Source organism: Anomaloglossus baeobatrachus, chromosome 3, assembly GCF_048569485.1.
Source record: "Anomaloglossus baeobatrachus isolate aAnoBae1 chromosome 3, aAnoBae1.hap1, whole genome shotgun sequence".
Taxonomy (NCBI): domain Eukaryota; kingdom Metazoa; phylum Chordata; class Amphibia; order Anura; family Aromobatidae; genus Anomaloglossus; species Anomaloglossus baeobatrachus.
The window spans coordinates 299415758-299438919 of record NC_134355.1 but is presented as its reverse complement, the minus strand read 5'-3'; the positions used below and the strand labels follow the sequence as shown (position 1 = coordinate 299438919).

The window sequence follows — 23162 nt, the reverse complement described above, 5'->3', positions numbered from 1 at the left end:
GATCCACGCTTATGCATAATGAATGGGGTTATGTTTTTTTCTGAAATTCTGTGCTCTTATTTCTCCACACATAGCTTTGATCATTATTGCAAAAGAGTTCTATTTTAACCTCATCGTTCCACAGGCCTTGTTTCCAAAATGCATCAGGCTTGGTTAGATATTTTTTTGCATACTTCTGACTCTGACTTATGGTGGTAATACAAGAGAGTTTTTCTTCTGATGATTCTTACATGAAGGCCATATTTGTGCAGGTGTCTCTGAACAGTAGAACAACGTACCACAACTCCAGAGTCTGCTAATTCTCCCTGACGGTCTTTTGCAGTCAACCAGGGCTTCTGATTTGCCTCTCCAGGAATCCTACGATGAGCTCTCATAAAAAAATTTCTGTAAAAAAGTTGAAGCTGAAAATAGGATAGCTTCTACAAATGGATAATGATCTTACACACACGTCAAAATCCTCAATAGACTACCTCAAAAGGTGCAAGCTGGAGGTTTTACAATGGCACTTACAGTCCAATGATCTGAACATCATTAAAAATCTGTGGCCTCAAAAGATCATTGCATGTAAGACAAGTCATGTAAGACAAATGTAAGGCTACATGCGCACACTGCTTTTTTTGCTGCGTTTTTGGCTGCAGTTTTGTTGTCAGAACTGACATTTAACTTCCCAGCAAAGTCTATGAGAAGTCAGATTTGTCATGCGCACATTGCAGTTTATTTGTCAGCGTTTTATTTGTCAAAAGTTTGTGACAAAAAAAAATGCAGCATGTTCATTCTTCCTGCGTTTTTGTCAACATTTGTCACAAAAATGCAGCAAAAACGCATGTTATGAAAAACGCACCGAAAACGCACCAAAAAAGTTTTGGCTGCATTTTGGCTGCAGTTTTTGCTGCAGTTTGTTAACACAAAAAGAGGCAGCGTGCGCATGTAGCCTAAGGCTATGTGTCCACGGGGGAAAGTGTCCTGCGGTTATATCCCCAGGACATTCCGCAGGAGCTCCCAGAAAACCGCAGCACAACTTTGTTTCCATGCTGCGGTTTATTTTCGGAATGTCCTGCAGATATGCTGCGGGCATTCTGCATTGAGGATACAGTACCATGGCTTCGGCACTGCATCCTCAATGCAGAACAAATGCTGAGTGATCGGGGCGTTCATACCTCCATCACGCAGCATTTCTTTCCCATCTCCGGCCGTGTTTACACTGTGAAGGAGAAGGTGGGCGGGCCTGAACTAGCTCCAGCTGTCACATGACCGGAGCTCGTGCAGGCCCCGCCCACCTCCTCCTTCCTGCTCCTGTGCACCGAGGGAAAATGACCGGGTGTCTGCTATCAAGGCAGGTAAGTATGGGACCAAGGCAGGGGATTTCCGCAGGTAATGCCACAGGAATAATTGACATGCAGTTATGTGCGGGTGCGGGATATCTGCAGTATATTCTACAACCGCACATTCCGCAACGTGGACACAGCACTCCCCATGTCCCATAGGATAACATGTGGAGTGTCTGTACATGCTAAAACCTGTGGATTTATCTGGAAAATCCAGATAAATCTGCAGGTTTTCCGCGGCAAAATCCGCAGAAGCAAGCTCCAGTGGGCACAGGGCCTAAGTCTCATGTAAGACAGTGCATGTAAGACAAATTAATAAAATTATAATAGAAGTAAAAGCACATAAGAACGTATTTCAAATATATAGGCTACAATAAGATACAGTCCTAAAAAGATCCTTTACCATTTGAACTTACTGAATAAGTTATACTGTACATCCACTTTAGGTAATATTAGATAATATAATTTTACATTTCTTGGGTTTTCTTGAGAAATCTAGTTTTTACTTTGGTTCTGCTGACTTTCCATGCTTTATTTCTGAGAATTTTGCGATTTTTTTTTTATGTGTTTCCTTTCACCTGTTTTATATTTTGTTAAATGAATGCATACAAATAAATAATAGGTTATATCATAAAATATAGCATGGTACCCTTTTTGTGTTCTGCTGGTAATTCATGTTTTTTCTTGAGTTCTGTTGGCTTTTCCAGCTTTTTTCCTGGTGTGTCTGAAAAAAAAAGATACAAAATTTCAAGGTATATTCAGGAAATCTTGTAAAAGGGAAAAGCGTGCACAATAGGAAGAAAAGGAGAAAAATCCGGAACATCCTTATGTGAACTTAAAGGTGAGTTTCTTTATTCAGATTGTATCTCCAGGGAGGAAGGAGACAAACTCTAGCGTCACCTATTGGAAGTAGCAATCCTAAAAGTCAAAAGTGGCTTTTTAACAAGATTTGTTAAAAAGCCACTTTTGACTTTTAGGATTGCTACTTTCAATAGGTGGCACAAGAGTTTGTTTCCTTCCTCCCTGGAGAAACAATTTGAATATTTCCCACAGGGCCATTGTAAATATAAGTCCCCTCACTTACAGCCAGACTGGTTTGTCAGGTCTCCGCAAGGAGAAGAGTCTTCCCTGTTGTCCCCACTATAGCTTCTCATAAGCCAGATCAGATCTCATACTTTGCACTGACGAGGGGCAATCACCCCAAAACACCATGTCTGCAAATTGGGGTTCTGATCTGGCGTAAATCCTTAGTCATATGAAAAAGCTTGTTAAAAATTCACTTTTGACTTCTAGGATTGCTACTTCCAATAGGTGGCGCTAGAGTTTGTCTCCTTCCTCCCTGGAGAGACAATTTGAATATTTCCCAGAAGGGTATTGCAGCTATAAGTCCCCTCACTGACAGCCAGACTGGTTTGTCAGGTCTCCGCAAGGAGAATAGTCTTCCCCGTGGTCCTCTTTATTCAGAGCAACACTAAAACATGGTGTTGGGTCACAGACCAATTCTGGCTCTGACACATTTCTGACGCACTACAGCCCCCTTAATCATAGGATAAAATAATAGAGTATAAGTGAGTTTATAAGTAAGTGAACAACCAATCACATCTTAAATAAAACCATGAAAAAATGTGCACATAAAAATAAAAGAACTGAAAAACACAATATCTAAATAAGACAAGTCCTGATTTTTTAACTTCATAGCAGTGAATGATAACCAATTCAGCATATTTCTAATAAATATAATGAAAATCTTCCTGTAATTTATACTACTGGGATATTTTGTTCTTAAAATGAGGATTCGATATGCCTCCTTAAGGGTGAAGCATTTATGCCAATTACCTCCTCTACTGGGATAATTAATAGGGATGATCGAATACCTCAAATTTTATTTTTGGTCACACCCGTTTTCGACAAATAGGTCGCTGCTATTCGACTATTTGCGAATATTCGATGCACAATGTAAGTCCATGGGAAACCCGAATAGTTGTCGAATAACAACTATTCGGGCTTCGCATAGACTTACATTGTGCATCGAATATTCGCATAGCAGCAACCTATTCATCAAATATTCGCGAAGCCGAATATTGCCGAATATTTGTGATATTCGATCATCCCTAATAAATAACCATTTCGAATGCAAAAAATGAAAATGAAGACAAAGTGTTTGGCAGTGGCTGAGTATGAAGAATTATTGTTGATATTTGAAATGTGCTCTGCAATTCATTTTTTTATCTTGCGTATGGTATATCCTATATATCTTATCTGACAATCAGAACATTCTATGCAACATACTACATGACCCGTTTTGCAATTGATAAATGATTTGACTGTGTATATATTATTGTTTGGAGTGAAAAAGTTTTTTTTATTCTGAGCAAAATCACACATGTTGCATCAACTTTCTCCACATTTATAAAAACCCGACATTGACAAACAATTATGTCTAGGTCTATTGCTGCAAAAAAAACTTGGTGAAAGAGTGTTGTCCAGGGAAATTCTTTATCTTGCAACTGCTTTACAACCACTTGCTATGATTTGACTCAAGATCGGATCCTGTTTGAGCTTTGTTTCATTACATAAAAGCAGTTTGTCTTCATTTTCATTTTTTGCATTAGGAAGGATTAATCGCCCCTGTAGAGGAGGTAATTGGCAGAAATGCCCCTCCCTTAAGGAGGCATATTCAATTCTAACTTTAAGGGTACGCTCACACAAGCGTATGAATCGGACGAGTGCAATGAGAGAATATCTCTCATTGCACTTGGACCAATGTTAGTAAATGAGGCAGAGCAGTTGGTCAGCTTTTTTCTCATCAAGATTCTGGATGATAGAAAAGTTGCAACATGCTGCTTTTTGCTGCCAAAAACGTCTGAGACTCACCAATAAAGTCAATGGGTGCAAGAAAGAAGCAGGCATCACTTGCACAGCATACAGACCATCCTAGTAACATCCCCGTTTTTATGGATACATTACTATCATGTAGCAGAGAACACTGTAAATTACTGTAAATGACAGCTGCTGAGAAAAAAATGGATCGCACATGGACAGCACACGGACAGCACACGGACAGCACACTGACAGCACACGGATGACAAATGTGAAAAAAAATCGTCCGACTCTCCTGCACGAAAATGGGACCGTTTTTACATACATTCGTGTGAGTCCAGCCTAGGAACGAAATATCCCAGTGGTATGAATTAAAGCAATGATTTGTATTATATTTATTAGAAATATGCTGAATTAACTATCATTCACTACTATGAAGTTAAAAAAATCTGTACGTTTTTCCTATAATTAGATGTTTCTTAGTTATTGTATTTTTATGTGCACATTTTTTCTTACAATAGGAGGAAAATTTCAGGGAAGCATTACATTGAAGTTTAGGGTAAAATTTACCTTTTATTTTGAAAATCATTAAGAAACGCAAAAAGTCTATAACCATCCTGGTAATACGTTAAATGCATTCCCATACAGAAAAATAAGATTTAAATCCCTTTTCCATTAATCACGCCAATGTTTTTCCATAAAGCTCAATCCAATTTCCCCCCTCCTTATTTGAATTTGCATTCCAACCCCTAAATGAGTGTGTGCTATATCACATGGTGCCCATTTCAGATGATAAAAGCCTCAATGTGTCTGTCTCTTAACTGTTGTTTCTTTTAACTTAAAAAAGCCACCAATAAAGTGATGAAATACGTTGTTTAATAAAAAAACTATTTTGACTTTCACAGCAGCAAGAACTGTTTTCTTCCAGCCATGTAGCCTAATTTCAAAGTGCTTTCTTTTTTTATGTTTTATAAGTTTTGAACTCATACTATTTTCTTGCAGGTTAGGTTACTTATTTTAGCCTAAAGGCCCCGTCACACACAGAGATAAATCTTTGGCAGATCTGTGGTTGCAGTGAAATGATGGACATATTGTTCCATTTGTACAGTCATGGCCAAAAGTTTTGAGAATGCTACAAATATTAATTTTTACAAAGTCTACTGCTTAAGTTTTTCTAATGGCAATTTGCATATACTCCAGAATGTCATAAAGAGTGATCAGCTTAACAGCAATTACTTGCAAAGTCAATATTGGCTAAGAAAATGAACTTTAACCCCCAAAACACATTTCAACAGCATTGCAATCCTTCCTTAAAAGAAGCAGCTAACATTGTTTTAGTGATTGTTCCATTAACACAGGTGTGGGTGTTGATGAGGACAGGGCTGGCGATCAATCAGTCATGATTAAGTAAGAACGACACCACTGGACACTTTAAAAGGAGGCTGGTGCTTGGTATCATTGTTTCTCTTCAGTTAACCATGGTTATCTCTAAAGAAACACGTTCAGCCATCATTGCTCTGCACAAAAATGGCCTAACAGGGAAGGATATCGCAGCTACAAAGATTGCACCTCAGTCAACAATCTATCGCATCATCAAGAACTTCAAAGAGAGAGCTTCCATTGTTGCCAAAAAGGCTCCAGGGTGCCCAAGAAGGACCAGCAAATGCCAGGACCGTATCTTAAAACTGTTTCAGCTGTGGGATCGGACTACCAGCAGTGCCGAGCTAGCTCAGCAATGGCAGCAGGCTGGTGTGAGTGCTTCTGCACGCACTGTGAGGCGGAGACTCTTTGAGCAAGGCCTGGTTTCAAGGAGGCAGCAAAGAAGCCACTTCTCTCCAGAAAAAACATCAGGGACCGACTGATATTCTGCAAAAGGTACAGGGAATGGACTGCTGAGGACTGGTGTAAAGTCATTTTCTCAGATGAATCCCCTTTTCGATTGTTTGGGACATCTGGAAAACAGCTTATTAGGAGAAGAAGAGGTGAGCGCTACCACCAGTCTTGTCTCATGCCAACTGTTAAGCATCCTGAAATGATTCATGTGTGGGGTTGCTTCTCAGCCAAGGGAATCGGCTCACTCACAGTCTTGCCTAAACACACAGCCATGAATAAAGAATGGTACCAGAATGTCTTCCAAGAGCAACTTCTCCCAACTGTCCAAGAGCAGTTTGGCGCCCAACAATGCCTTTTCCAGCATGATGGAGCACCTTGCCATAAAGCAAAGGTGATCACTAAATGGCTCATGGAACAAAACATAGAGATTTAGGGTCCATGGCCTGGAAACTCCCCAGATCTTAATCCCATTGAGAACTTGTGGGCAATCATCAAGAGATGGGTGGACAAACAAAAACCAACAAATTCTGGCAAAATGCAAGCATTGCTTATGCAAGAATGGACAGCTATCAGTCAGGATTTGGTCCAGAAGTTGATTGAGAGCATGCCAGGGAGAATTGCAGAGGTCCTGAAGAAGAAGGGTCAACACTGCAAATATTGACTTGCTGCATTAACTCATTCTAACTGTCAGTATAACCTTTTGGTACTCATAATATGATTGCAATTATATTTCTGTATGTGATGTAAACATCAGACAAACACAATTAAAAACCAGAGGGCAACAGATCATGTGAAAAAATAATTTTGGTGTCATTCTCAAAACTTTTGGCCATGACTGTACACAGCCACAAACCTGGCACTGATTGTCCACAATTTCACTGCAACCACAGATCTGCCACAGATTTATCTGTGCGTGTGACAGGGCCTTTAGTATCAAACTTTAGTAATGCTATAAAATCGCTGGTGGATCTAAATATTCTGCCCAGGAGTCACCAAGACATACAGTGTTAAGGGCACTTTACATGCAGCGATATCGCTATCGATATCGCTAGCGAGCGTACCCCTCCCCGTCGGTTGTGCGTCACGGGCAAATCGCTGCCCGTGGCGCACAATATCGCTTACAACCATCACACATACTTACCTGCTTAGCGACGTTGCTGTTGCTTTCTAAGGGAACTGTTCGTTCGGCGTCACAGCGACGTCACTAAGCGACCGCCCAATAGAAGCGGAGGGGTGGAGATGAGTGGGACGAACATCCCGCCCACCTCCTTCCTTCCTTATTGCTGGAGGCCGCAGGGATGGTGATGTTCTTCGTTCCTGCAGTGTCACACATAGCGATGTGTGCTGCCACAGGAACGTCACACAACCTGCGTCCTGCAACAGCAACGATAATCGGGAATAGAGCGACCGGACAACGATCAATGATATGGTATTTTTGATTGTTAGCGGTCGTTCCTACGTTTCACATGAAACGACGTCGCTAACGAGGCCGGATGTGCATCACGAATTCCGTGACCCCAATGACATCTCGTTAGCGATGTCGTTGCGTGTAAAGCAGCCTTTAGTTAAAAATTTTAAATTAAAAGTTATGAGTGATTCTTCAGAAATTCAGATTTGGCTATTTACTTAAATTGTGCCAAGAAAATTATTTTACAACAAACTGAATGCACTTTATAATGCTCTGGGGTCTCTTGAGGTGTAGGGTAAACAATTTAGAAAGCAATAATACCCATCGATCTCCTGACCGTATCTATTGATCCTTCCCTGCCTATTAATTCTGATCCAATTTACATTCCAAGGTCGCTAATCTGCTTCATGCCATGGGTCCTGTACCTCTGGCACTCACGACACCTTGCAATGTCATATGGGGGCAGGAACTACTGGAGTCCAGAGGCGCCTAAGACTGTTTTTAAATCCCTTCCTGGTAATTTTAAAAAGCTGGAAAACAAGGAGTGCAATTATGGTCTTCTCCAAGGGGGTGACAAGAAGGAGAGTACAGCTAGTGCTCACCTTCAGGGTTTGTGCGAGTTACAACCAACTGTTACAGCATCAAAGCATGGCTGCCCCTCATGTAGTTGGAAATGAAGAACAGTGAAAGGGTTAAATGCTGCGCTGCTTTCCATAAAGACAATCCAGGTATAACCAGAGCATGATTTATTGTGAACGTATTTTCAGAGATTTCATCTTTTTCATCAGATAAAATCTGTCTGAAGAAGGATATGGAATCTCTGAAAATGCGTTCACAATAAATCACGCTCTGGTTATACCCGGATTGTCTTTATGCACAGCAACGCAGCATTTAACCCTCTCATCACCTCTTCATCTCTTCCTGGTATTTTTTGATCATATTGGTCAGCCAACTACTATTTTAGTGGATTTGCTCAAGTTAAGTCACTCAAAAAATTCAGATTATGAAGGAATGGTTCCAGAATATCAATGCAACCTTAATTCTCCTTGGAGTGATTTACTGATATTTAAAAATTAAAGTAAAACTTTTAAACCAAACCCATAGTAGAGGCTAATAGGAAAGATAATATAGGATCATGTGGCCTACAAACAAAGATTACCATGTAATTTTTTTTTACCTTTTAAGTTTTTGCTTTTTCATTTTCAAAGTTAGTATGACTGGTATTTCTATTTCTGGTTTAGTTTGAAAACTATTTGTGTAAGAATATTAAGCTAAATCAGATAATAGTATTTCTTTCTTTCGTAGATTCCACAGTTGCACTTTTAATTTATTTCCCTGACTTTTGTAGGCTCTTCATTATTTTCCCAGATGAAGTCATTACTTAATAAGTTTGAGAATATTTTTAACTAATGTTTAGGAGCACTAATAATATTTAATTATTATAATATATGATATACACTGACGAGCAAAAGAGTAACAATGTTTTGAACTTTTGAGTTTCAGGTACCATATCTCACCACCCACTACAGCTTCAAATATAAGACTACCATCATTGTATAGACAATCAGCTTGGCTATCTCATACAGAAAGTTGATTTGCAACTATTAGGGATATGATTTGTTATGCAAATTTTTGTCATGTCACTGCATTGTTACTGTTTTGGTCCTAAAAATCTAAATTTAATTTTTTATTATTTTGTAAATCCATCTTTGGCTTTCAACACTGTCTAAATCTTTCTAAGCATTCTTTCTTTCAGATTCAAGTATGTCTTGACCAAAATATGATCACAGGGCTCTTCTACATGTTTCCAATGTTGGTACATATTGGATGACTCACTTGGGTATGTATACTGATTTTTTTCAACAGTTCTAAGAATATTTTCCAGCTCATCATGTTTTTAAAGTCCTGAGGGAGCCTTGTGCAGTGCTCGATACATAAAGTCGGCAACAAACGTGCAAAAAAAGGACTTGTCCGGCAACATGCGTCCAAGGTAAAATTAGTTTATTCCAAAAAGATTACACAGAAGATGACATGGATCTGGATTTGTCTTTCTTAATTGGGAGGAGATATACATTTATAGTGATTTAAATTCTTTTTCATCTAACCTGTTTTGTTATATGCGCTATATAGATGATGTAATGATTGTGTGGATGGGGTCCAAGTCTCAAATACCAGATTTTATTTATTATATACACAATAACCTGTGCAATGTCCAATTCCCATATAGCTAGCAATCTTTTTGGAATAAACTGATTTTACCTTGGACGCATGTTGCCGGACAAATACTTTTTTTCCCAAGTTTGATGCTTTTTCTTCAACTCATCCCACAAGTGTTCAATTTGGTTGAGGTCTGGAGACTGTGGCTGTCACTCTAGCACCTCTATTTCATTGTTATTGAACTATTTATTTGCCAATATCGACATATGCTTTGGGTCATTACCCTGCGGGAGCACTATGTCATCCTTTTCATACCCATAGCACTCAAGTGTACAAAGTAACTCTTCTTGTAGGATAATCACATATAGTTCAACAGTGGGACCATCATCAATACTGGTGAAGTATTCAACATCTTTGGCTGTGAAATATCCCCATATCATCAGGTTTCCTCCGCAAACTTAACAGTTCCTTCCATTTCTCGATACATTAGCCCTTTTTTCCATTGTTTCTTACAGACCAATTTGCACCCATTAGAGCCAAGTCTATTGACATTTGTCTCATTGCTCCAATCTTCAACTGTCCACTTTTTGTACTTTTTTGCAAACTTGAGCTGACACTTCAGTTATAGTCGAGGTTTCTTCATCTTTTTTCAGGTCACCATTCCATACTTGTTTAACATGTGTCGCATGGTGCTGCATGGACATCTATGTATGTCATGCCAACATTGATAGACCTTATGATGAGCCATTTTGTTGACTCCAATTTTTTGCTTGGTTTAACAACTTTTTACTTTTGAATGGACGGACTTCATTTCATATTTTTTTAACTGTCATGGCGCTCACAGTTTGGCAATTTTCTTTCCCCGAGAGAACATGCTGCTTCTCTTTTTTTGGGGCAAAATCTTCTGCACGGCTGCTTCTTTAGTCAAACCAGTGACCTTTTGCTTAGGAATCAATCTATATAACATACTATTAGGGAATATGAGAATAGGTTGTAATTTATAGTACACAGGAAGCAAAATATTTTCCAACACCAGGAGCAAAACCGTAACAATGCAGTGCAATGACAAAAAGCTGCATAGCAAATAAAATGCTAAATAGTTGCAGGTCAAACTTATGTATGAGATAGCCAAAATGATTTTCAATAAAATGATCATGGTCTCAAGTTCAAATCCTCTAACTTTTAACAAAATATCTGCAATGCAAACACAGTATTTTTAATGTCCAAGTGATATCACACCGTCTGGCTCAGAGAAAATGGATATTACGCAATGGTAACCAGCAGCCTATTTAACCACAGACAACAATTCCACAGTGTGTAGGCTACTTATATTGTATAATCTGTCCAAACATTTTTTTATTTTGGTGGGCAGTGCATACAGGAAAAACAGTGTCTTTTTCACACAGTTGGGTAAAAAAATTATCTTTGGGTATTATCAATAGTTTAGCATTTTGCTAAATTAAGAAGAAATAGCTTTTTCACAAGCAATACAAAAATAATTCCTTTAAGTTTCAGAGACAAAACAGATGTATTGTTCTGAGAAGTTATTATTTCTCAATTATGATTCTAAAAGTATTCCTTTTTTGGGCTCTGCAACTTGTTTGTTAATCACAAAATGCTTAGGTTGTTACAAAGGCTTTTCATCAAGCTTTCAAAAATTATTTTTTAGAACGATAAGACAGAAAAAATATTTTAACAGTAAAGAAGCAATGGCTTATTGCCAAACCTGTACAAAAAATTAGCCCTATATTTGGAATTGTTTCATGTCAGTGTTCCAGAATGTACATTTCAAATCATTACCGGTAATGCCGTCTTACACTATAAAACACAAATAATTGGTGGCTGGCATGGTGATATCGAGAGTCATGTTTTGGCTTTTTATCCAGAAAAGGCTTACTAAACGTCTAATACTTTCCCTGTATAAAGAGATTATTTGTGTGTATATATGGTGTGGTGTGTTTGGTTACATACGGGCAGGCTAGTGTGGTTGCACATGGTCTGTAGTTGTGAGGTTGATTGGATGCATTGATACATTCTCTGAAATGCCTTTGGAGATGATAAAGAAATGAACATTCAATTCAAGGGCAACAGCTCTGGTGGACATTCCTGCAGTCACCATGCCAATTGCACGCTCCTTCAAAACTTGTGGCATTGTGCTGTGTAACAAAACTGCTCATTTTAGAGTGTCCTTTCCTTGTTGCCTGCCGAAGGCACACCTGTGCAATAATCATGTAGTCTAATTAACATCTTGATATAGCACACCTGTGAGGTGGATGGATTATTTCTGCAAAGGAGAAATATTAAATAACATGGATTTAAACAAAATAGTGAACAATATTTGAAAGGATAAAGAATTTTGTTTATATAGAAAAAGTCTCAGATCTTTGGGATCAGCTCAAGAAAAATGGGAGCAAAAACAAAAGGTGTGCGTTTATATTTTTGTTTAGTGTATATATATGTGTATATAATAGTAATTGAGTAATAATAGCATAATAAATATTAGAATGCACCATTTTGTTTTGGAGTTTAAATTAGGTAATTCTGATAATATCAAGGCATTCACACTATCACCTATTTTCAGACTGTGTTTTAACAGCAGATTGATTTTTACAATGAATTAATTATTTTGCGGAGGAATAAATTTCCAACCTTACAAAAAGAAGTGTGCCTTTTCTACATTTTTTGAACACTTTAATCAATAGAGAACAGATTGAGCAATTGATATAAAAAAAAATGTTATATATTGTTTATGTTCAAAATTTTATCAGGATTTAGGAAGGTAGACTATTTTGTTTATCTGAATTTAAAAGGCCAAATGAACTTAGTAAAAAACTCATAGTCTTAAAAATATCCAGCAGTGGTTGACAATATATTTGGCTGTGTTGTCTTTTTTTATTAATTTTGCAATTCATTTTTTAAGGTGTTCTATTGGTTATTTATGCTTTTTCACTGTTATCTCTGAGGTATAATAATATGTAAAATTTGATATATATTATATTTTGTCAATTATAATAAAATTATGCTTTGTAAAATATATAATAAAGTTAGTATTCTAGAATTTAATGTCAGGTGGTAATACATATTTTCTCTTAGGTTCTACTGATGCTTCATGTTTTTTCACTGACGTCACTTTATGGCATTTAATTACATTTAGCGAAATATTACTAACTTAAATAATTATTCCCATGGTTATAAATTAAAAAAAAGATAACTTGCTTATCAATGGGTATGCCAAAGGACCCCTTCACAACCAAGGATGTACCAGTGAGCCAGCGGTAATCCCTGCACATGTTTGCTGATTTGAACAGCAGACATGTGCAGCTAACCACTTAGATCGCTCTACCAAAATATAATATTGAAATTTAAATGGCCGCAGCAGGGAAGTATTTTTTTCCCGCCATCATCGGAGGCCCTGTGATGCGATCACAGGGAGCCGATGATTGCCATGGTAGCGATGGGTCTAACAGGAACGCTGCATTTCTGCTGATCAGAGCTATGCAGCTCTGATCAACAGAAATAAATCAGTGATCAGACTGCTGATCCATATAGGGAATTAGTAAGATAAAAAAAGGAAAAAAAAATGTTTAAAGTTTTAAAGAAAGATAAAAAAAAACTAAAAGTTCAAATCACCCCCTATTTGTCCCATTGAAAATAAAATAGTTAAAAAAATAGAACATATACAGATATTTAGTATTGCCATGTTCAGAAATGCCTGCTCTATCAAAATATAAAATCAATTAATCTGACCGGTAAGTGGTATAGCAGCAAAAGAAAATTCCAAACACCAAAATTACATTTTTTGGCCATTGTAAATTTTGCACAAAATGCAACAAAGGGTGTTCGAAATGTAGCATCTGTGCAATAATGGTACCATTAAAAACGTCAGCTCGAAATGCAAAAAAAAAGGCACCACTGAGCCACATGTCCCTAAAAATGAGAACGCTACAGGTCACAGAAAATGGCTCAAAAAAAGTGTGCCACTTGAGAAACTTCTGAATTTTTTCCACCCCTTAGATAAAAGTAAACCTATACATGTTTGGTATTTGAGAACTCGCATTAACATGAGGCATCAGACTAACACATCAGTTGTACCATACAGTGAACATGGGGAATAAAATACCCACAAAACAATTGTGCATTGCACTTTTTTTGCAATTTTTCCCGCACTTTGAATTTTTTTCTTTTCCAGTACATTATATGGTAAAACTCATGGTTTAATTTAAAAATATAACTCGTCCAACAAAAACTAAGCTCTCAAATGGCAATATTGATACAATACAAAAGTTATGGCTCTAGGAAGAAGGGGAGCAAAACACAAAAATGAAAAATGGAAATCGCTAGAGGGTGAAGGGGTTAAGATTATGAGAATGGGACTCTGAAAGTACCGTTGGAATGGTATGGTTGCTGCACATGTGTGTCTCCAGTCTATTAATTCTCTTTGATATAAATAGCTGAGCACATCCCATGGCTTATTTTAATGGTTTATTGTATTTCAGAGCCCTATTGTTGGGATCAGTGAGAATCCTACTGGTCTGCAAGTTATCACTTGTCCTGTGTAATATTTATAATAATCCTTTAATAATTTACAAAATGTTATTATACTTTATTTTATGATTGTAAATAAATGCACCAGTGATGCCATTCCAAGAAGTAAAACCAAGGGTCACAGAGTGCTGATGCCTGGGTTTAAGTTCAAACTCCATATAGAACATAAAGCACAAAAAGGAGAACAAGCAGTGCATAATATAAAATTGACAAACTCCTTATTTAGACAAAATTAGAAAATTAAAACAAGGGATGACAGTAATCAGGGATGGGGGGAGGGTGGATGAATAAATAAGCCACTACGACTGCGGCTATTATAACTGACCAATATATAGGAACATGGATTAACAAGCAGGCATAGAAGGACTTATATAATAGTGATGTTAATATATTCTTAGCACAATACTGTAATGAAATTATAAAATAGATGCCGAATAGAAACTATATAATAATTTGTATATCATATTATGTACCAAAAGGACATTTTTGTTAGCACAATTTGATGTAAATATATGACTGGCGCAATACTGGGATAATAGTATAAAGTATTTCCAGTAGAAAATATAAAGTAGTGTGTACATCACAGTATGAACAATTGTGCTAGCTATATAATGGTCCATCAGAGTGCCTAGGTTCATTAGCTCAATCTCTAATGTAAGAAAATGCAACCACAAGTGAAGGTGTGCACAGGGCACGTATGCTAACAAATGCCCTTATAATCACATACCTTCCCATACCTGTGAAGGGGAAGAATGGAGATGGAGTGGTGCAATGCTGCAACAGTTCTGCACTATGATGGGCCATTACATTGCTAGCACAATTGTATGCGGTTTTCAGGGGATGAGTTCCAGCAAGTGAGAAAAATTATGTCCTATCATGAGGGAGCCCTCAGACTTGGATGTTTTCTTTGCACTCATAAGCCCCAGAATGAATTTATGATGACACCTTCTCTGACATCTTGAGGGTAAATTTATGATTAACCTGACAGGAGACAGGTCGCTGATGCAAGGATCATGAACCTGACAAAAGAGAGCCACACCACTGAGGACAATAGTACCGAGTTCTGGAAATGGTCCACTGAGTTTCAGTGAAGTGATGCCAATTCTGTAGAGGACTTTCTGAAGTTTGCTCTGGCTTTTCATTCACCTCGTTGTTCTTTGGAGGAGGATATGACTCAGGCCATTCAGATGAATTGCAGAATGCATGAGGGACAGGATGCCTGTCCTATTGAATTCTGTCTGCTGTGATCTCACTTTACATTTTCTCATGGACTGTATAGCTGACCCTCAAACAAGCTAGCCAAACCAAAGAGGTCAGTCAGACTTCCAGGTACCCTTTGTTTCCCCTGATATAGTACTGCTTAAAGTGGAACTACTTTTCAAGAACCAGGTGTTACTAGCATTGGCTTTCATTGACTGTGGGTCTCCAGCTACCTTTTCTGATAAGGACTGGCTCTGAAAATAGGTTTAGGGACAGTTGATTTGGAAAGACCCATTCAAATTTCCATCAAAGACAAGACACCATTACTTCAGAATTTTGTCAAGTTGGTAATGGTGGAATTCACTCTTCAAGTGGGAGATCGCTTCACTCTCCATCAATCTTCTGTTTTATTTGGATAATTTACCTGCCGGGATGGTACTGGGGTTTCCAAAGCTGCATATTGACAATCCTATTATGGATTTGTGTCAGAAGGAGATTGTTAAGTGGAACTGCAACTGTCATAAGAGATGTCTGGGTTCTGTACAAACATGCTCTGCTACTTTGGAGCATCTGCCGAGGTTCAAGAAAGTGAAGGTTGATGCTATGTCATGATGCTGTGTCTCCTCTAGAAGCTCCATTCTGCATCGCTCCTCAGGGCATTATGGTTTCTATGATTTCTTTAGAGTTGGAAGTGGAGATCTATAAATCCCAGTTTCTGGCTCATTTCACTACTTTTGGATCTAAATTATTTGTACCTGTGTACCCAATAATATGCCTGTTACAAGAGTCTCATGATTACATCCTGACTTGTCACCCTGGGTCACAGCTACACAAAAAAGCATTATAAAGGCTGCTTTACATGGTACGACCGATTGTGTGATTTGACAATCAATCGTACCCGCCCCCGTCCTTTTCGCGTCACGGGCAAATCGCTGCCCGTGGCGCACAAAGTCGGTAACCCCCGTTACACATACTTACCTCTCGTGCGACCTCGCTGTGGGCGGCGAACGTCCACTTCCTGGAGTGGGAGGGACGTTCGGCGTCACAGCGACGTCACACGGCCGCCGGCCAATGGAAGCGGAGGGGCAGGGATGAGCGGGACGTAAACATCCCGCCCACCTCCTTCCTTCACATAGCCGGCGGCGGCCGCGTGACGCAGGTGAGCTGCTGTTCATCGTTCCCGGGGTGTCACACGGAGTGGCGTGTGCTACCCCGGAAACGATGAACAACTAAAGTAAACGATATTATGGAACCTAGCGAGCAGTACACGACTCACGATTTGTGAGCGATACTGCGTCGCTAGGAGGTGTCACACAGGCCGGCATCGCCAGCGATGCCGGATGTGCGTCACAAAAACCGTGATCTATCGCATGATAGATTGTCTGGTGTAAAGCAGCCTTTAGACTCTTTTGGTGGCCTGCCATGCATAATCATATTAGAGATTTTGTTTCTGCTTTTGCAGTTTCTGAAGACACTAAAGTTTATCATAACCAGCAGGGGGAATTGTTTCCATTGGCAATTCCTATCCGTGGATTTCATCATGGATTTACCTTTGTCTGCTGTTCTAATCTTTGGCTAACCTGACCTAAAAATTGCATTTTGACTACTGTCTTAGATTGCCGCTTTGTCTATGACACACTCTGACCTCTTCTCTAACCCTTGACTTGGCCTCTGACAATCCGTTTTCGCTTATCAGTCTATCTTTTATGTAATGTCACGCTGTACAAAGGGTTGGTAAGAAGTAGTACAGCATATTCCCTACTAGATGGCAGTAGAGTAGTGAAGGAAAGTCTCTATGGGTGGAGATACAAGGAGGGAAAACTAATAAAATCCTCATAGGGGTTTGTTATAAGCCACCAAATATAACAGAAACCACTGAAAATGTATTATTGAAACAAATAGACAAAGCAGCATATCACAATGAGGTGATTATTATGGGAGACTTCAACTACCCCGATATAGACTGGGAAACTGAATCCTGCGTATCTCAGAAAGGAAACCGGCTTCTGTCAGTAACTAAGGATAATTATCTGTCCCAACTTGTGCCGGGCCCAACTAGAGGGACAGCCCTTCTCGACTTAATTTTAAGCAACAGGCCAGATAGAATAACAGACGTACGAGTGGATGGCACCTAGGGAATAGTGACCACAATATAATACAATTCCACTTGTCCTTCAGTAAGGTGCCTTGCAGGGGGGTTACAAAAACGCTGAATTTCAGGAAAGCAAAGTTTGATCAGCTTAGAGAAGATCTTTGCCAAACTGATTGCGACAATGTCCTCAAAAATGGGAGCACAGAATATAAGTGGGAAATGTTTAAATCGGTATTAAACACCCATTGCGAGCGAGCCATACCATACGGAAATAAAAGGGCTAGGAACAGGAGAAAACCAATGTGGCTAAATAAGGATGTAAAAGGGGCAATGAATAATAAGAAAAAGGCATTTAAAAAGCTAAAACAAGAAGGCAGCGAAGAAGCATTAAAAAGATATAGAGAAAAAAATAAAATGTGTAAAAAACAAATACATTTAGCAAAAGTGGAAACTGAGAGACACATTGCTAAGGAAAGCAAAACAAATCCCAAACTATTCTTTACTTATATAAACAGCGAAATGATTAAAATTGATGGTGTTGGCCCTTTAAAGAACAATGAGGGTAAAATCATAGAAAGCGATGTGGGAAAAGCAAATGTTTTAAATACTTTTTTCTCAACTGTGTTCACACAGGAAAAGCATATGCCAGCGGAAATGCAGAGTGATCATGTAAATGCCCCATTAAGTATGACCGGCCTAACCCAGGAAGAAATGCAGAACCGACTTAGTAACATTAAAATTGACAAATCACCAGGCCCTGATGGCATTCACCCTCGGGTATTAAGGGAGTTAAGTAATGTGATAGACAGGCCTCTATTCCTTATATTTAAAGACTCTATGGAAACGGGATCTGTTCCACTGGATTGGCGGCTAGCAAATGTGGTACCAATATTCAAAAAAGGGTGTAAAAGGGAACCTGGAAACTATAGGCCGGTAAGCTTAACATCTGTTGTGGGTAAAATGTTTGAAGGGTTTTTAAGGGATACTATTATGGAATGTCTCAATGTTAATAATTGTTTAACTCCATATCAACATGGATTTATGAAGGATCGCTTCTGTCAAACTAACCTGATCAGCTTCTATGAGGATGTAAGCTCTCACATGGACCGAGGAGAATCATTGGATGTCATTTATCTCGACTTCGGTAAAGCATTTGACACTGTCCCACATAAAAGACTGATAAGTAAAATGAGAAAGCTTGGGCTCGGGGAAAATGTGTGTAGATGGGTAGGTAGCTGGCTTAGTGATAGAAAACAAAGAGTGGTTATTAATGGCGCATACTCAGATTGGGCCAGGGTTACTAGTGGGGTGCCACAGGGGTCTGTATTAGGGCCCCTACTATTTAATATATTTATTAATGATCTGGTGGATGGTTTACAGAGTAAAATATCAGTATTTGCAGATGATACAGAACTATGTAAGATAGTTAACACAAAGGAGGACAGTTTGCAACTACAGATGGATTTGAGTAAATTGGAGAATTGGGCTGAAAAATGGCAAATGAGGTTTAACACAGATAAGTGTAAGGTTATGCACATGGGAAGGAGAAACAGATGCTACGATTACTTACTAAATGAAAACTGCTGTGGAAATTGGACATGGAAAAAGACTTAGGCATATTAGTCAATAAGAAGCTAAATTGGAGTGTCCAGTGTCAGGCAGCTGCCACCAAAGCAAATAGGGTGATGGGATGCATTAGAAGAGGTCTGGGGGCACGAGATGAAAACATCATTCTCCCTCTGTACAAAGCACTCGTCAGATCACACGTGGAGTATTGTGTGCAATTTTGGGCACCGGTGCTCAAGAAAGACATTACTGAACTTGAAAGGGTTCAGAGGCGGGCTACTAGAATAATAAATGGAGTGGGTGCATTACAATACATGGAAAGGTTATCAAAATTAGGTCTATTTACTCTAGAAAAGAGAAGACTGAGGGGAGACCTAATAAATATGTACAAATATATCAGAGGGCCATATAGAGATCTCTCCCATGATCTGTTTGTACTAAGGACTATGACAAGAACAAGGGGGCATTCTCTTCGATTGGAGGAAAGAAAATTCCTACATCAGCATAGAAGAGGGTTCTTCACGGTAAGAGCAGTGAGGCTCTGGAACTCTCTTCCTGAGGAAGTGGTGATGGCCAACTCACTGAATGAATTTAAGAGAGGAATGGATGCTTTTCTTGATAGCAAAAGTATAGAAGGTTATAAATAGCATAATCTTACAGGTAGATAGAAGAGCGACCAAGATTATTAGAGGAATGGGTGGGCTGCAATACCATGACAGGTAATTAAACTTGGGGGTTATTTAGTTTGGAAAAACGAAGGCTTAGGGGGATCTAATCACAATGTATAAATATATGAAGGGACAGTACAGAGACCTTTCCAAAGATCTCTTTACACCTAGGCCTGCGACTGAAACACGGGGGCATTGGCTACGTCTTGAGGAAAGAAGGTTTAATCATAATCACAGATGAGGATTCTTTACTGTACGAGCAGTGAGACTATGGAACTCTCTGCCGCATGATGTTGTAATGAGTGATTCACTACTAACATTTAAGCAGAGCCTGGACGAATTTCTTGAAAAATGTAATATTACCAGTTATGTATATTAGACTTTATGACAGGGTGTTGATCCAGGGAACTAGTCTGATTGCCGTATGTGGAGTCAGGAAGGAATTTTTTTCCCCATTTGTGCTTGTTTGACACATTGGGGTTTTTTTGCCTTCCTCTGGATCAACATGTTAGGCTGTGGGTTGAACTAGATGGACTTAGAGTCTCCCTTCAACCTTAAAAACTATGAGATTATGAGAGTCAAAGTAACACTTTTTTACAGAAAGGAGGCTGAAGTTCAACAGAGTAACTTCAGCAGGCAGTTCACAGGTTAACCACCAAGGGGCAATAGAGTAGTCAAGCAGTCAGGGTCTAGCAAGGAAGTCAAGTCGCTGCAGAGGGAGGATCAAGATCAGGTCAGGAAAAAGAACCAAGGTCAGATGCGAGGGGATCAGGTATGAAAAGGGAATCACAAACGGCAATGGGAACCGAAGACAAGACTGGAGGGGGCACAAACACGGGAAGGAGGATGAACCAGGATGGTAATCAAATGAAAGGAGAGGGAAGTCAGGGACTAGGACAGATGGACAAACAGGGGAGGGTACAGGTCAGGGCACGGTAACAAGGTGTCAGATCAAACAGGAGATCTTACCAGAGTCAGTCACAGGCTGCAGAGCAAAACTATAACCAGCACTGGAATGCTGGTGCAGCGCCCAGATATAGTGTCTCCTGAAACTGGAACAAGGCTGATGGGAGTTAACCCCTGAGATGACCAGGCCGGGTCTGTGAAACTCTGGAGTGGAAAATACCGGTCCTGGATCAGGACACGTACTCTCTTGTCTTGACCTCAGACTCCCTGACTTACCGCCACACGTTCTGTCTGTGAGAAGTGACTCAGCATCACGTCTGGCTCATTTATGAAATTATCATTGCACAATATTCAATATGCATGATGTAATAGCCTAGTTTGCCATATGTTATATTTATAATTACCGTATCTGTACACACAAGATAGACATGTGGCAACTTAAATACTTTGTTCTTATTGCCTGGGATTTTTTGAGATCTAAACATATCTTTGAATAGCTCCAAAAGTAATTAGTTGATACATTTACCTTACTATATGTAGATACTGTATATAGAATATCATGAAAGTTAATATTGATCCCACTATATACTGTATAAGGTACATTTTTGGATAGCAATGTTCTCAAACAATAGAAAGATATATTAGGCAAAATGACTTAGATTATGCCAAATAATGCAAAGTATGACCATTCTTAATTTCTGCTATCAATTTTTGCTTTTTCTTGGGGTCGTTTTGGTATTTGTGTTTTTTTCACAGGTATCTTCGTAAATAATTGTTTAATTATTACCTATTTAGTTCTGTAATCTTCATTGGCACTGTACAGTATGGCAAAGAAGGATATTAAAGTATACAAAGTCAATTGAAAGCGATTTAAATAAACAGTAGAGGAGACATACATCCATATGCACATAAAAGTTAATTGCTTTATGTAAGCAATTGTGTAAATGGCAATTTTAGGTGATGTAAAAATGCAAATGATAACTTTTTCAATTGGCTCTTTCTGCTACCTTTTTATCTTTTCTCAGCAGAATTTAGTTATAGTCACAGTATTTTTTCAATTGTGTAAATTGGTACTTTACTGTGTTGTGTTCTGCACTTTATTTGTGTGCACCGAATTTGCTATTTTATTTACTTTTTAATTCTATTTTATATGTGCTCACTTGTTTTCACAGTTTTGGTTTTTTTTTTTCATTCTCCACTTTTGAGTGTTGGGTTTAAAGATTGCAGAGGTTTCATGAATTGCAACTTTTTAATAAGTTGCAAAGTTTGGTGCAACTCCATTCCAAAAATTTCGAAATTATGAAAAAATTGGCAGAAAAAAAGACAACTAATACTGTAGGACAAATGAGATTTAACAAACACGTAAATGATGCATTAAGGCCATCATGTCAGTATGAGAACATCATTTTCTTAATTTTTAGGCCACATTTTAATCTTCTGTGGCATTACAATTTACCAAAAACATTGAAAACAATTAAATTCTAAACATCAGGAAAAATGTTTGTCTATTTGTGTATACAAGATAAGCTATTTCATAAAAGAAAAGATCAGCACTCCCACCAGGCAATGGTGTACATGGATAGCCTGGAAGAGGCGGAAATATTCAGACGTGACCTCAATAAAGACTGCAATTAGCTGTACAAATAAGTGCTGAGATCTTTTGATTTCGCTACAAACTATTATATAAGAACTAAAAAAATTACAACAAAGAAAATGCAAGTAATTACCTTTTTTAGGTTCTGTTGTCAGTTCAGTTTTTTTCATGGGTTCTGTTGGTTCTTCATGTTTTTTCACTGGAACTGCTGTAAAAAAAATTACAATTAAAGTGTGATTTACAGTGTATGTAATATTTTTTGAATTGCTATATATTAATGTTTATATTTTTTCAGGTAAGATATATTGTACAGTTATACCTTTCTTTGATTTCTTAGGCAATTCATCCTTTTTCTTTGGTTTAAGTAGTTCTTCAAGTTTTTTCACTGGAGCGTCTGCAGTAGATTTATAATTAAATCTAAGTATTATACAAATATTTTATGATTTATAAATTATTATTGTATTTTTCGGACTATAAGATGCACTTGGGAAGAAAGTGGGCATTGCATCTTATAATCAGGATATAGCTGGCTTGCTGGTGCGTGGGTGGCAGCAGCTGTGAAGCGGGGTCTCAGGAGGCAGGAGCAGGCTGCAGCAGCTGCACTATTAAAAAATGAATATTCACTGCTCCCCAAGTTGATAATCCCACCCACTTCTCAGCATTGAATCCGGTGCCAAGAGGTGAGTAGGAATATGGGCGTGGGAAGCAGTGAATATTAATTTTCTTTAACAGCGGGCACACATGTTCGCCCAATCGGCTGACTTCCTGCAGTTTGTAAGGCGATTGTGTGATCACTATTAAAGAAAATGTATATTCACTGCTCCCCACGCCCATAGTCCCAGAGGTGGGGAGCAGTGAATATTTATTTTGGATGAGCCAGCAGCTGAAGCTTGCCTGTGACTAAGGTGACATGGCAGTGACATTATGTGCTACCCCACTTACACACCAAAGTCAGATGCTGTCATCAGAAGAGGACCGCGCATCGGGGAGAGGAAGGAAGTTGAGTATAATTGTTTTTTTATGTCACCATAAAGAGAGACATGTATAT

At 38.6% G+C, this 23162-nt stretch overlaps 1 protein-coding gene across 50 annotated transcripts in view; it reads right to left on the bottom strand.

The window, feature by feature from the left end:
* Positions 1–23162, bottom strand: part of TRDN (triadin) — a 1152170-nt gene that overhangs the window by 348904 nt on the left and 780104 nt on the right. For all 50 annotated transcript variants that reach the window (XM_075339946.1, XM_075339974.1, XM_075339964.1 and 47 more), the window contains 3 exons: positions 22434–22508; positions 22248–22322; positions 1975–2049 (listed from right to left, as the gene is read on the bottom strand). In XM_075339946.1, the coding sequence (XP_075196061.1) occupies positions 1975–2049; positions 22248–22322; positions 22434–22508 (225 nt within the window). The remainder of the gene's footprint in view (positions 1–1974; positions 2050–22247; positions 22323–22433; positions 22509–23162) is intronic.